Raw genomic sequence first — 15,618 nt, 5'->3', positions numbered from 1 at the left:
TAGGTGGGTAAAGTCACAGGCACTTGTTATAAATATATAAACGCAAAGCTGCCATAAAGGTCATACACAGTAGAACGATATCACTTTAGATTTTTGGATTTATAATCACTCACAACTTTGAAGATGGTATATAAACAATACTTTGCAGCTACTTTGCATAACAATATATAAACACGTCAGGTTTGGACTTTATCTTTATTCAAACAGTTTGACAGGAGCATTACATTTTCATTCAGGTTCATTCGGGCGAATCAAGAGAAAACAGTGAAGGGATAGTGTAAGTTGATGGCGCTGTATTTCTCCTCGACCCGTGCGGGGAAGTGACTCTCCTCTAAAACAACATCAGCGTTAGTGTAGGCCAGATGGTCTTATCTTACTCCTCTTTTTCTTTCTTTCTTTGAAGATTACTTCGCTCTAGCTCAAGATCTTGTCAAATGTGCTGATCGCTCATTTCACCAAGATCCATCAGTGTTGTATTGTGATACCCAAATCATTGGTGAATCATTTTAAGGCATGAAAAAAACATTACAACCCTTGAGAAATTTGTGTAGCATCTGATAAATATGAATTATGTCTACTATCAGAGAGCAAACTGAGCATCTAAATAGCATCATCACCGAGCTATACAGATTTGAAGCCATACTTGTGCATGTCTCTTCAGGTTTTTGGTCTATGATCTGATTCGGTTTACTCTACTGGCTCTATTGTGAAGTCCACATCAACACACTACTGTGTCACGTTAAGACAGGAAGAGGATAAACAACATAGTAAGAAATAATGTGTTACTGGAAAGCAAAAAAGGATTTAAAAAATCCCTTCCTTGTTTATTGTCATTGATTTCATTTTTATTTATATCAAGAAAAGTCCAGCGATTTCAGTTTTTAGAAGAAACAGTTTTGCAGCATACTCTAGTTACAATAAACCTTCCTCTTTCATTAGAACGTATCTTCTGGACAGACTTTAGAAACACACGCTAGGCCTGTGCACGAACAAACACATATCTAGCACGGCCATATGCGTGTGTGTGTACTCTTAATGTATCGTAATAAATACAATAAATACACACCGTCTGGAGTAACCTAAACAGAATCATTTGTCAGCTAACACAAACTGAACTTTGAAAATCGAATCTCGAGTAGGAAATTAAGAAGAGTCTTCCTTCCGTTCCAAAAGCAGCATTTGTTGAATGTCAAAGTGCATGGTGAAACGGGCGAGAGCGCGCTCAGGAAGCCCTTGACAACAGACCAGTGTAATTACAGGAATTCAACAACGGGCATATATACATATAAATACAGTTTACAAAATACAGCGTCATCAGTCGTGTGCCAGCTCCAGCTGTATGTCTCTGAGGAGCGCTGGCCGGCCGTTCTCCACCCTGCTAGAACAGCTCGTGGCCAGCAGCTGGCGCTAAACAAACTCGTGTGAGGAGCTCATGGAGGTGCGGACGGACTCCATCCTGCACCAGAGACCCGGTGAAGTCACCAGGGATTGCTGAACACCAGTCACTCGGCTTTCTTGATAAAAATCTGTCGAGAGAAAAGGCTGTAATTATCTGTGTGCAAATGACACGACATTAAACTATTCTATACAGTACTGTGCCATTTCTATCTTTTGCTGCAGTGTGTCAGCATTTCCAAACATTTTTTTTTGCCATTAACTGTAATAATTCAGGGAGATTTCTGTATGCACCAGGAGGAGATCTGCAACAGTGTGTCTGAAATGACAGGAAGAATCAGAAAAATATTAAATCCAGAAGAACTGTGGCCAACTGAAGCAGTGCATTGGTGATGAAACTGACCGTATACCTGCCAGCCAATCAGAATCCAGTATTCAGACAGACCATGGAATAAATTAAAATAAATATAAATCAAAATACAGTTTTGTGTGTATTTGTTTACTTTAAGAAAATATTTTTTAACATAAAATTATCTGGTAAAATAATTATATTTTATATATACAGGGGAGTACGGTACACAAAATAGCACATGGTTTAAATATTTCCACACATGCTAGCATAACACAACCTACAGTATTTACCAATTACCATACATATTATATAGAGAAAAAAGTGTGACAAAATAATAAAATGTTTTTTTTTTTTTAAGATATCACTGAACATTTATTTGACCATTTCTGGCTCAAGTCAATTTTCCATCTCATTTTTTATTATTCACTTAAATCAGACAAATCTGCTATTATTTTAATCTCCAATCTGTTATTAATCAGTTTAGATAACTATCAGACGACACTAACCAGTTTTAAATTCCAGATACGCAGATGGGTTACAATGTGCCCCGCCATTATTAAACTATGCTATTCTGTGACATTAGTTATGTTAGTTACACTATTTACTTTAATGATTTTTAATGAGAAACGGGTTAATAAAGACTGACAGTCAATGTTTAGAAATTATTATTTTAAGATGTTTCCTATGCCTTTGTTGCAATGTGTTCATTGTCAAACACATACATAACATATACTGCAAAAATAAATCTCAATGGGGACTATATATATATATATATATATGCATGCATGAATGTATATGTACACACACACACAGTATGTAGGTTGGGTTAGGTGCTGGGTGTAAGTCCATCTGCGTGAGGAACAGATGGTGAGCGGTTGTGTTGTGCCGTACCTCGCTGAGAATGACCCACACAGGAGAGTCGGTCAGGACTGAGAGCCGCAGAGCCTCCAGCGGACCGAAGGAAGCGTCCACCTCCCCCTCCGCGATCCCCTGGTCAAACCTCCCTGAGGAACGGCATCAACACACACCGTGAGAGACTGGACGCTACATCTTACACCTCCGTATATTAATGACTGAGGGGATATCTAACGCTCTGTCATGAGCGACGGGCTTCAATAAACCCTGAGGCACAGCAATCAGACAGACATCCATACATAATAATGAGAAAACCCTCTCTCTCAATATATATATATATATGAGAGTGAGAGAGAAACGTTTCAGAATACAGCTTCTGTAGTATTTCCCCTTGGATTTGGAGCACACGCTCAAGAAAGTAAGAGAGTGTGACAGAAAGCAGTGAATGATTCACACAGATATCTGAGTTCTCCTTGTGTGTTTCCTCATGTAACTGCTTCAGAAGTGGGCAGGAGAATGCCACTGTGGAGGCTGATTTAATGGGGCTAGATGATATTGCATCAATTCTATATCATTTATAAATCACAAAATGGGTTGAACATGGTGAAACAAGACAGGTGTTTAACTATAGATACAAATCCAACACAACACACTGACAACAGTCATTCATAACCAGTGAAGCTGTGCATCAAAAATTCAGAAGCATTTATGTTATTAGGCCAGAGCGTGCTTCATACGAGCATGAATCTAGTTTAAAGGCTGAATCATGCTGCTATATTCGTGAACTTCACAACAGGTGCAGTGTATGTTTGGGCTCACCTATTCTGATGAAGCCGTCTTCTGTGCGCTGGTACTTCGGCGTCTTCTCTCTCCCCTCCTTCAGCGCTTCTTTCTCTGACTGAATATTCTGATGGAGAGAGACAAAAGTGTTGGAGTGTTTCTGCACATCTTCATAATCTCATCACAGCTGCTCTCCAGCCAGAAAAATACACGCGCTCCCTGTTTTACAAGCCCAGAAGTCTCATGCATTATACAAGTCCTTGATAACCACAGTCCAAAACAGCAGGACTGATTAGCTTAGAATCCAATACTGTAAAAACCTATAAATCAACAGACGTTAAGTGTTTTTTAATATGGTATCTGTATTATAAGATTTGGTTTGCTATTCCTTTTTTATATATATACTAGAGCATATTACATGCTGTAAAAATTCGTGTTAGATAAGTTATCATCGCATCACAAGGTGAGGGCGACACATTTATCCACAAATAAATATTTTCTTAATGTCGCGTTATGAAGCTTGCACAAACTTATAGTTTCTTTTATTGAGGTGAACATTTTATATAGGGGGAAAAAACTTGAGCTGCTAAATTATAAATATAATTCAGTTTTGTTACTCAAAGCTATATTTTTTTTAGCAACAATGTGATAACATGACGTAATTAAACACTGGTAATTCACACACACAATTTGTTTCTCAAATTCAGTCAAATAAATGTAGGTAAAATAAACTGTAGGTAAAATAACTACCATTACTTTATGTTTATGGTCACATTATTTGCAATGCAAACATCAATGAAATCTTTAACCCTTCCAAGCTGGGATTTAAAGAATTAGTTCACTTCCAGAATAAACATTTCCTGACAATTTACTCACTGCCATGTCATCCAAGATGTCCATGGCTTTCTTTAGTTGCAAAAATTTTTTTTTAGTGAACTTTAATGGCAGCCAATGGGTTGAAGGTTCAAACTGAAGTTTCAATACAGCTTCAAAGAGCTCTACATGATCCCAGCCGAGGAATAAGGGTCTTATCTAGCCAAACAATCTACCATTTTACATTTTTATTTTATTTTATTTACTTCGTAACCACAAATGCTTGTCTTGCACTAGCTCGACCTCATGCATCAAGGTCACGCATGGTTCGTTGTTCATCTGTGTACCTCAGTTCAAAAAGTAAGGTAAAAAAACTATCTCATTTTCTACCAAGACTTCAAAATTAGGGGTGCACGATAAATATTGTCCGATAATTAATGTGCATCTCGTCAGTAAAGCCTGTTCTCTAATCAGCGCTAAATTCCCTCAGGTGCGTGATTTCACACAGAGCCGTTGTTAACTGAGAAGATGCGCAAATCCACGTTCATTATCAGCTGCTCTGTTCATTCCCAGAGTCTAATATTGAAGGAGGGAGCCCAGCAACATCCAGAAACCAGATTATCAGAGCGTCTTAATGGGGAACTCTTTTGACTTGGGCCTTTGAAACTGTAACCACCAGTTTTGCATGGACAAACAACTCTTTTCTTCATCGAATTTACAAATCTAATCTGTGCATCACTGAGTTGTTGTGTGTGAAAACATGTCCCTTTTTATTCTGTTGCATGCATCTCTTTATGAATGAACAGTTTATGAAGGCGAGTGGAACCGCTTTGTGAGATCAGATCAGTTTGGCAGAGAATATTCTGAAGAGATATGTGTTTCAGCCTTTCTGTCAAGATAATATAAAAATAACTGCGAAGCGTGAAAGAAGCATTAACGAGAACTGACTCGGGGAGACATTTACAGGGAGGAAGATCTGGAGCGCCGTTCTCAGCACAGTAACTATTATCGGCTGTACATGTTGTGTCTGCATCCCTGGCAACTATAACTTCTGAAACAGGTCTTACGAGGCTTCTTCTTGGACCGAAACTCAGTGATATGACAAATATGTTCAAAACCCCAGCAGAGCATTGCTCTAATTCCTCCAAACTGCATTACACAGCATAAAACAGACCACAAATACTCGTTCCTCCAGGGCATTCCCTGCTAATTTCCTATATACGGCAGAATTCCACAAATGTCCCTAAAGGGAGCTTTGCAAAGAAGGAAATGAGCAGAAAGGAGAGATATAACAAGAAGCAAAAAGAAGTGAGAAGACGAGAGATATTACATGGCGACAGGCTCTTGCTCTTAGAAAATCCTGCTATTAATCTTGCGGTGAACGTCCGTTTCCGGCTGTAATCTTAAATCACAGTGATTTAAGACTTAAAATCCTCGTCTGCTCTCCCTCGGGAGAAAATATTTCCTCCACGCCGACCGCACACACAGCAGGTCACTTTTTATTACCGAGTGTCAGCACAGTTCCATCAGCTCATAAAACAGAAGTATATCTTTATCTCCACAGCTTTGCTTTCCTCCTGAAGCCTCACTGTCTGATGCCGGGGAGCTCCTGATGGAGCGATGCAGAGGACCAGAGTGAAGCCAGTCACTGCTTACGACAAACTGTTTTAGACCAGGCTTTGCTCTGCTGTCACTTATGTTAAGGCCTGTCATGATCATGAAGTTTGTGCTGACAAAAAAAAAAAAGTGATTTATGATTAACAATTTACATTGTAAGCTTATTTTAGAAAAAATATATAATATTTTACTTCGAAACATATAATTATGCCTAAAGATTTTTTTTTTATATATTTTAAAAAGTTTAAATATTTATCTTTTTATTCAGCTTTAATCTTGGTCCACTTTACATTCAGACCCACATCAAACCTTTACATTTAATTTCATAGATGCTTTTATCCAAATATAATATAATATAATATAATATAATATAATATAATATAATATAATATAATATAATATAATATAATATAATATAATATAATATAATACCAACAAATCTTATTTACTTCATATAAAGGAAGTCTTTTGATTGTCTTTGTGTCTCCACAGCAGTTTTATTTTAGTATCATTGAGATAATATTAGTTTTTGTTAATATTTTGAAATACATTTTATTTTCATATTTATTGCATTTATTAAATTTTTTCCTTGTTAAAGTTGTCTTTGTTGTTTTTCTATGTTTATATAGTTTGATTAATTTCAGTTATTATTAATTAGTTATATAATATTATTTGTTATATTTATTAGATGTTATTATATATATACGCTATATGGACAAAAGTATTGGACCCCCTTCTAATGAACTTATTTGACTACTTTAGTAATTCCCATGAGTACAAATCTTAACGTTTAAGCATATAATGATATTGTAGGGAATTATGTGCTTCTACTTTTACAGCAACAGTTTGGACAGGACCCTTTCTCTTCGAACAGTTCAGTGCCTCTGTGTATGAGGCGAGGTTCAGAAAGAAATGACTGATTGAGTCCGTGTGGAAGAACTGGACAGGTCTGCAGAAAGCAGCTGAACGCCTCTGCTCTGACTTTAAATGCAGACTTGAGCCGAACTCTCTTCTTGTACATATGGGTACAGTCATTTTATCAAACAGGAATGCTCTGTGCTCAAAAGAAAACAATAAGTAACTCATCTCCTCATCCTGTGCCTACATGCCATTACCTGTGTGGCATGACATGAATCTTAAATCACAGTAAAACTGGAGTGTTTTCGACCATGGTAACACTCGAAACTTTGACTTTTGTGAGTTTAACACAAACGATTGTGCCGAGTCTGTCTGGGATCGATGTGGTGCTGTTAGATTAAGACTCCTCTGATTCTCCTCACCACACAGCAAAATATGACACGACGGCACGCATTTGATGGCATTTTCTTTACAAGCTTATATTTCCCTCATTATTGACAGCGGTTAATTGAAATAAGTGCAATTCGATCAAATAACTGATCAAACAATTGTGACAGGTCTACTTACATTTATATAATTTTTGTGGATTCAAGGTCAAAACTGACACACATACAGTTTAGCTTTATTGTGTAAAAGTGTCAGACTACAGAAGGCCATGACTGACCAATCAGAATCAGGTAATCCAGAGAGCTGTGTAATAACTATATCTGCTGTTACACTGATCTAGTCCTTACAAACAAACAGAGAGCCACGAATCATGCATCATAACGGGAACATTGATCACAGCAGGCCATTTCAATCTGACAGTAATTGTCTGGAAATGCACTGCCGTAGGCGACGAGAGTGGCTCTGAGAAACTGCGTCTCCTCTGAAGCAAGAGCAGATGAAGGCACTAGTCAACCTCTCTAACTGAATAATATTTATTTGGATACCTAGATGACCTCCTAAAGGCTGCCTGGCAAGATTTCATGGACAGACTTCTGAGGTGCCTCGATACATTCAAACTAAATCTGGCCAGAACAAAGATAGTTTGGGGTTTGTTTCAGACCGTGAACTTTCCAGAAGACTTACACAACCTATTAAACACCTCGGAACTGCCGGTGATGAATAAATAATATTGTCTCAATATTTTTGAGAAAACTGAGACACTTTAAAGACTGAAATATCAGTCATGTGGCATTTGAACCTACCCTTAACTATGAGTACGGGCAATAATAATCGTGATGTTGCACAAAGCTTCTAATCCAACTACGATCAATTCTGCTCTTGACATCTGCTCAAACAGGAACCATGCCAAAAAGTGTTTGTGACTGCATGATGTTTTCAACACTGACTGAAGCCTTGAGCTTGCTGAGACAGTGTTTCGGCACAGATCTGTGGGGAGAGGAAACACACAATCCTTCAGCAAACACACTGCTAGTGTTCATCTGAGACTCACGTCGAAAGGAAGAACCTCCACCGTAGTGTTGAAGAGCTTGTCTCCAGGGTGCTCGATGTTTCCACTGCGGAAGAAATACCTACACACACACACACACACACACACACACACACATCATCATCTAAACTATCAATCTTAGAATTCCTTAAGGAGTACAACGCTAAAGAACTGTACGGCATATGTTTTCTCATATATCATCTTATCATGCAGTTATTTATAGCAATGCAGCACAAAGTGGCCCCAAAAAGTATTTAGACATTAACACCGTTCAGAGGTTTGGGACTGGTGAGATTTCTTCAGGTCTCTTGCATTCAGTTTATTTAATCAAAAATATAGCAACATCAGTAATACTGAAAAATACATTGAAATTGAAATTGTAATTAATTCCTGTGATGCAAAGCTGAATTTGACTCCAGGTTTCAGGGTCACATGATGCTTCAGAAAGCATTCACATATGCTGATGATCTGCTGCTCAAGAAACATTTTCGTTTGACTTTATTATCAATGTCATAACCTTAAAGGGTTAGTTTATCCAAAAATGAAAATGATGTCATTAATAACTCACCCTTATAGTGAATAGTAGACCGTACACACAGCTTCAATGGAGGGACTGAGAGCTCTCGGACTAAATCTAAAATATCTTAAACTGTGTTCCGAAGATAAAAGGAGGCCTTACATGTTTGTAACAGAGCAAGGGTGAGTTATTAATGACATAATTTTCATTTTTGGATGAACTAACCCTTTAAAGTATTCTTAGATTAATAGAAAGTTTAGAAGAACAACAGAAAGTTTGTTGCCTTTGTCGCTTTTGATCAATTCAATGCATTCTTACTAAACAAAATCAATTATTTATTTAAATTATTATTTAATAAATAGTCTCTCTCTCTCTCTCTCACTCACACACACACACACACACACACACACACACAAATGTCTGAATGTGTTTGCATCATGTAAAATATCAAATGAAGTGGCAATTTAAAGAATGAAAGACATACGTTTCAATAAATAAATGAATAATTAAAAAGGTTTTTATTAAATAATAAACCAACAGATGTTGCGTATAAATTTATGGTTGTGAAATCTTTATTCTGCAGTAAAATCAATGAAACGCTGGCTGATTAATTCTCTACAAATAGAGTTCAAATAATTAATTCTGGGAAAAGTCCAGTAGCTTTAGAGCACAGATGACACCTGATAAAATGGCATCTAATGTAATGACTTTCATACATATTTCAGTGTCCAAAATCAATTTTGTTCCTCCTCTGTGGATGACTGAAACATGAGCAATCACAGACACTGGCAGATTTGTGTCTCTAAATACAGGTGTAATGGACACCTGCGCTTGTTAAACTGTGACTCCTGTAGCATGAAGGAAGCCAGTGAGTGATCGTCAAACGCTCTCATTCACACGGAGCACTATTAGCTCTCAATTAAGCCTGAAATATGCATGGACTTTCCATTAGGGTTAAAAACGTACGGATGACTGTGTCTCATGATGATTGATGCATTATCCAGCTGCTCTGAGTCCGTGTGATGGGAGAGACAGCGAGACCAGCTCTATTACAAGACTTCCTTCATCAGCAGCAAGCTTCCAAACCTCTTAATAATCTCAGATAAATAATACCCAAACTTCTTCATCATTCTAACACCTTACGTGCAAAATAATTTAACGACACATTCACATTGAAGATTCTATGAAGTTGGCAACATGCAGGCAAACTAATAATTAATGTGTTTTCAGTTGAATTTTAGATGTGATAGTGGATATTAGCAGTTTTTCCTCTCTTACCTGACTATATTTTAAGTATGTCATATGCACTCTTTACTCCACCACTTCTACGAGTCAATATTCAGTGTGAGTAAAATACTTAAATACTGTCCAAATCAGACACTCTGACTTCTGCTCAAGTAGATTTGAAATTGGTGACTTGTAACTTTATAGTTATGTAATTAAATCAAAGCATTTCATTTGATAACTGAAATAAGGTATTATCAGGATTATTGTACTGCGCCGTTTATTTATTTAAACTTTTGCTTCAATATAACTCTTTCTTAGTTTTCTATCAACTCACCAGATCCCCGTCTGCTACCTTCCAGCAGCTAATGATATTTAGACCAGCTGGAAAGCATCCACCATCTTCCAAAACACAGTTATCAGCCTAAAATAGATTTTCAAGTAGGGAGATGCAAATACCGGGTAAGATTTTCTGATTAAATTGGACTGTTCTTGATGCTTTTTGAAAGATAAAGATTGAATGAACTAAACTGGATGCATTTTTCAAGTGAACTCGTTGCAACTCGGTTCTGCAAAGGACATATGCAATGCTGCCTTTTTGGCTAAAAGATGTTGTGTGGCATTGATGAGGGTGTAACATCATGTGTGTGTGTACCTCTCTACTCGGACAGGTGTGAAGAAGCGGATGCGTATGAAGTCTCCCGCCACAGGTGTGAACGCCCAGAAGAAATCCTCTCCCAGATAGGCCTTCTCCAGCGTGAAATGCTGGTACGTCTTCAGACTGGTGGTGACCTCAGCTAGCGGGTTAGCGTGACCTTTATGCAACGTCTGCTTTCCGAAGTCCTTATCCTGACCAAAAAAACAGTAGGACCATTTAAATAGTGTTTGGGTATTTCTTTATGTCCTTTCAAATGAAAGATCTCAACCTCGTTTGTTGTTGCTGTTATATAACTTACATTAAAAGTGCCTTGATACATTTTTCATGCCTTTCATCATTTTATTTGACTACCTTTCAAATGCCTTTAATTGTTCCATATTTGTTTGTAAAACTGAGTATGAAGTTTTAATTTCAGTCCAAACTAGCAGTTACCAACAGCTGCTCGTCTTAATAAAGTTCTCTCGCGTGATTATTTCATTAGCTAATTAACCACTAAATATATCACAGGTGCTTCCATGTTCCACGACAAAACCATAACCTCATGTATGGTCTGAACAGCATTTGCTCTTTTTTTTTTTTTTTGGCACAGGACATCAATCGCTAATAAATGTATTTGTCATCTTTGCAGGAATGTAATATGAAGATTGAAGAACTACATTAGTTAATGCAAAGTGAACTGAAAAGTGAACACTTTTTCCACAGCATTTATTAATCTTGGTAACACTCTTAATAATAATAAAGGTGCTTCACGGTGCCTTAGATTAGAAGAACCTTTTGTCTAAATGGTTCCATCAAGAACTTTCAACATTTGAAGAACCTTTACATTCCACAAAAAGTTCTTTGCAGCTAAAGAAGGTTCTTCAGATTATAAAAAGGTAAGAAAAATATGGATCTTTAAAGAACCTTTGACTGAATGGTTCTTTGTGGAACCAAAAATGATTCTTCTGTGGCAGAACCTTGTAAGATAATTGGATAATTTCTACATTTACTCGTGCATTTTTAAAATCTGTTAACATTAGTTAATGCCCAATGAACTAACATTAAAAAACTATTTTATTACCTAATATTAACAAATAATTAATATATATTGCTCAAGTTTGTTCATGTTAAATAATAAATTACCTAATGATAACAAAATACATTTTATATCCTACCTTATAAATATGAATCATCTCAGTGTGGATGAAAGTGCAATACATAGAAAGGAAACATTACATAGACGTAGCTTCACTAAAGTATTACTTAAATATTTAAACTTATATACAAATATTTCGCTTTTTAACAAACTGTTCTGGAGGAACCCAGGCCTCCATTTTTTGTGGAGAGTGTGCAATGCCAAACAAACTTCAAGCCAGAAACCACAGTGCCAAAACATGCCAACGGTTGATATGTAAATCATAAATAAAAGAAGCCTAGAAAAGGGATGACTGGAGATGAAGAATAGGAGCAGTGATTGAGGCAGGTGTTATGATAAACGTAGGGGGGAGAATGCCAGAAATGGAGCGTCAGATGTGTTCACCAGCCCAGAACAGAAATCAATAGGACACAGAGCGAGCGGGTCATAGGAGCGCTCATCGCCATGGCAATTCCTAGCGCTCTTCATTTGGAGCGAATAAAGACAGAGCAGGGACACATGCTGATTTATTAGGACATGAGCTCTTATCAGCTGCCTTCTGGGTACTGTGATCTGCAATTTGGACAATCTGAAGAGAAACAGTCCTGAGACAGACCACTCCTCCGGAGGGTTCTATAAAATGATTATACACACATATAAAAAAAGAAAACCTTATACATAAACATATTTGGTTAAAACAATCCAAAAATCCAGATCACCTTGAGTTTCTGGATCTTTCCGGCGAGGGAGGAGTGTGTTCCAACGTGCTGGAAGAGAGACGGTTTAAAGCGGATGCGTAGGTTTGCTTTCTGCCTGTCACAATGTTTCTGTGGGACACAAAGAACATTTACATACTTTATATAACAACTACTGTACAAACACTACTACAAACAGAAGTCTCAGATCAGAAACTAATTCTCCAATCCAAATTATTGGATGACCAATAATTCTCCTATTAAATTTCTCCTATTAAATTCGGATGAGACAGAGATATTAATTATTGGACCAAAAAACAGTACACAGAATCTTGTAATTACAATCTGCAACTAGACGGATGCACTGCGACTTCCTCTACAGTCAGAAATCAAATCTGGGTGTTATATTAGACAGCAATTTGTCTTTTGAAAACCATATTTCCTATGTTACAAAAACTGCATTCTTCCATCTTAGAAACATTGCCAAGCTATGAAACATGTTATCTGTTTCGCCAAGCATTCAAATAATGAATCTTAAATTGTGAGTGCATTTGCATCTGATCAAATGTTCGTTCTTATTCATTATCTTGGGTTAAACTAATTAGTTTTACTTAGTTGGATCAGCAGCTACGCTAATGATGTCTCTATTTGTTTCTATGTTTTGGTAACTAGGATTTACACAAGCTCCAGTCTGGATCCAGAACACCTGAGAAGAGATGATGTTGACCCTCAGAGGACCTCAGATGATGCTAACCCTGAATCAACAACAGAACTAACAATTATTGTGTGACTGCATCATATAATAATTGCTGTTAATGATGTTCATCGTCTAGCTGACTACGTCTTGTATTGATTTTTCTGAAAAATCCTGTCATACGTGCACAAACTGACTGTCACCACTTATAAGCTATTACTAAATATTGTAGAAACATAATTTTCTGTAAAGTTGCTGTCCCTCAAAATGTCAAGCTTCAAAAAGTTCATAAAAACATACAATCTTGAGCAACAAGCAAGCACACTTAAACTTTTGTTTAGCATACTTAATGTTCTCTGGTTATCGGTGATGATCAAGTATTATAAAAGCAACCATCTCTCTTCAGAAGACTTAATTCATATTGATTCATTTTAGAGTATCTTTTTGTACTTATTGAAGCAAGAACATTTTGATTAATGGATAGAGTAAAAATCTCTCAGGTTTCATTAAAAATATCTTTATTTGTGTTTCATTGATGAATAAAAGTCCAATGGGTTTGGAATGACATGATGGTGAACAAATGATGATAGATTATTTATTTATTTTTGGAGAATTATCTATATAAAAACTTTAATTAGTTAAATACATGTATTAGTTTAAAAAACTAATGACTTTTTTTTTTATTATTGTGAATTAGGTTCTTCCTTTTTTGGGGGGGAAGATATATACATTATGATTAAAAAACGTATTTGTTAACTTAAGGGGGAAAAAAATAACTTGCATCATATATAAATGTTGGAAATTATTAAAAATGTTTACTGTGGTGAGAGTTTTAGTGTCCAGTCAAACACACACACACAAAAAAACATTCTAACAAACCTGATAAAATATAATAATAAGGACAGACACAAAAATAATGATTCATATACTGAATGAGTGAAACAAGTGAGACTGGGGAAACAAATAATGATGGTGATAATAATAATAATAATGATACTAATAATAATTTTGATGACTATAATAATAGTAATAATAATATAAAAACAAACTTGTGTCATTCTTACCGCATCTTTTTCTGGATTGCACACCTTCACCCACATGATGTGGTCCAACAGCCAGTCAATGGGCTTGTCTTTGTAGAACATTAGCATAAACTCCACGATCAACGGCAAGTCTAATGACTTGAACATTTTTCCTGAAACGAGCAAAGCAGAGTCATGACTATCAACCAAACGAGACTAATAACGTCAGCTGAAACACATTCACCCCTGAGGGAGGATTGTGGTCATGCTGGACTGGAGTGAAAAATCAAAACTCATAAGGATTTGCACTTTCAATAAGCATTTAAACAAGGAACTCCGGGGAGGAACGATGTAGGGCAAAATACATTTAATGAAATCAAAAGGAAAGGGCACTCGGAGAGTAATTACATTTCAGTTCTACATGAATTATAAAATTTTTCTTAAAACATGAGATTAATTCAATTCATACAATGAAATTAGATCAGACTCAAGAGGAAGGATGTTATTTTTCTTCATAGCGGCATTTTTATTGGCCTCTAATTAAGTTTTTCAGAACTGTTTAGGTCACAGAGGAACTGATGGGGCCATTTCTGCTGGCTTAGGGCGGACACTCAGTCAGTAAATCAGCTTGTTTTGGGTAATCTATAAAAGAAGAGACATCTGTTTTTATGCATAATGAATTACTGTCCAACATCTAGCACACGGACAGTATCTCGCCCAGAAACATCCTGCCTCTCCAGATGTCAAAACACATCAGCTCTGATCTGACAGCCTCCACTGATCCATTTCATCCCACAGATCAGTCTTCATGGGCACGAAAACACGGTTCTGTTCCAAACTGCATACAGCCATACTACACCGAGTCTGCTGTGTGCCAAAACCAGCAATATACAGAAAATAGAAAAGTGAAGGGTGTAAATCTAGTTCTGTTCTGTAAATCTATGTTAAAATACTTTCTCGAATTGCAGTCTATGAAGAGACAACTAAGTAAACCTTTTGTAGCTTAACGTCTCTCGTTACCAAAACTTTTCATGCAATAACGTTATTGAACAGTAGGCACAGTGTACAGAAGAACAGGACAACATTACATGAAACATTAAATAACAATACAATAAAATAGACAGACAGACAGACAGATAGATAGATGGACAGAGAGAGAGACAGATACATAGATAGACAGACAGACAGACAGACAGATAGATAGACAGACAGAGAGACAGATAGACAGACACAGACAGACAGACAGACAGACAGAGGGACAGACAGACACAGAAAGGCAGATAGACAGACACAGACAGACAGACAGACAGACAGACAGACACAGAAAGGCAGATAGATAGACACAGACAGACAGACAAATAGATGGATAAACAGACAGACAGACAGACAGACACAGATAGACACAGACAGACAGATAGATAAACACAGACAGACAGACATAGACAGACTGACAGATATATATACAGACAGACAGAAAGATAGATAGATATACACAGACAGACAGACAGACTGACAGATAGATAGATAAACACAGACAGACAGATAGATAGATAAACACAGACAGACAGATAGACAGATAGACACAGACA

At 36.8% G+C, this 15,618-nt stretch overlaps 1 protein-coding gene across 4 annotated transcripts in view; it reads right to left on the bottom strand.

Moving 5' to 3' along the window:
* Window positions 1-176: 176 nt before the first annotated feature.
* The window catches only part of LOC113113485 (alpha-1,3-mannosyl-glycoprotein 4-beta-N-acetylglucosaminyltransferase B), a 135,576-nt gene continuing 120,134 nt past the window's right edge, over window positions 177-15,618 (bottom strand). For 2 of the 4 annotated variants that reach the window (XM_026279679.1, XM_026279680.1), the window contains exons 9-15: window positions 14,072-14,202; window positions 12,338-12,445; window positions 10,502-10,695; window positions 8,109-8,187; window positions 3,422-3,509; window positions 2,639-2,751; window positions 177-1,526 (exon numbers count right to left, since the gene is read on the bottom strand). In XM_026279679.1, coding sequence (XP_026135464.1) covers window positions 1,503-1,526; window positions 2,639-2,751; window positions 3,422-3,509; window positions 8,109-8,187; window positions 10,502-10,695; window positions 12,338-12,445; window positions 14,072-14,202 — 737 coding nt within the window. In that variant the 3' untranslated portion in view covers window positions 177-1,502. Of the gene's footprint in view, window positions 1,527-2,638; window positions 2,752-3,421; window positions 3,510-8,108; window positions 8,188-9,067; window positions 10,271-10,501; window positions 10,696-11,604; window positions 12,252-12,337; window positions 12,446-14,071; window positions 14,203-15,618 lie in introns of those variants that run through there. The other 2 variants (XM_026279682.1, XM_026279681.1) reach the window with 2 other exon arrangements.

Source organism: Carassius auratus, chromosome 14, assembly GCF_003368295.1.
Source record: "Carassius auratus strain Wakin chromosome 14, ASM336829v1, whole genome shotgun sequence".
NCBI lineage: Eukaryota > Metazoa > Chordata > Actinopteri > Cypriniformes > Cyprinidae > Carassius > Carassius auratus.
Note: the sequence above shows the minus strand (reverse complement) of the source record. Positions and strands in the feature narration are given on the sequence as shown.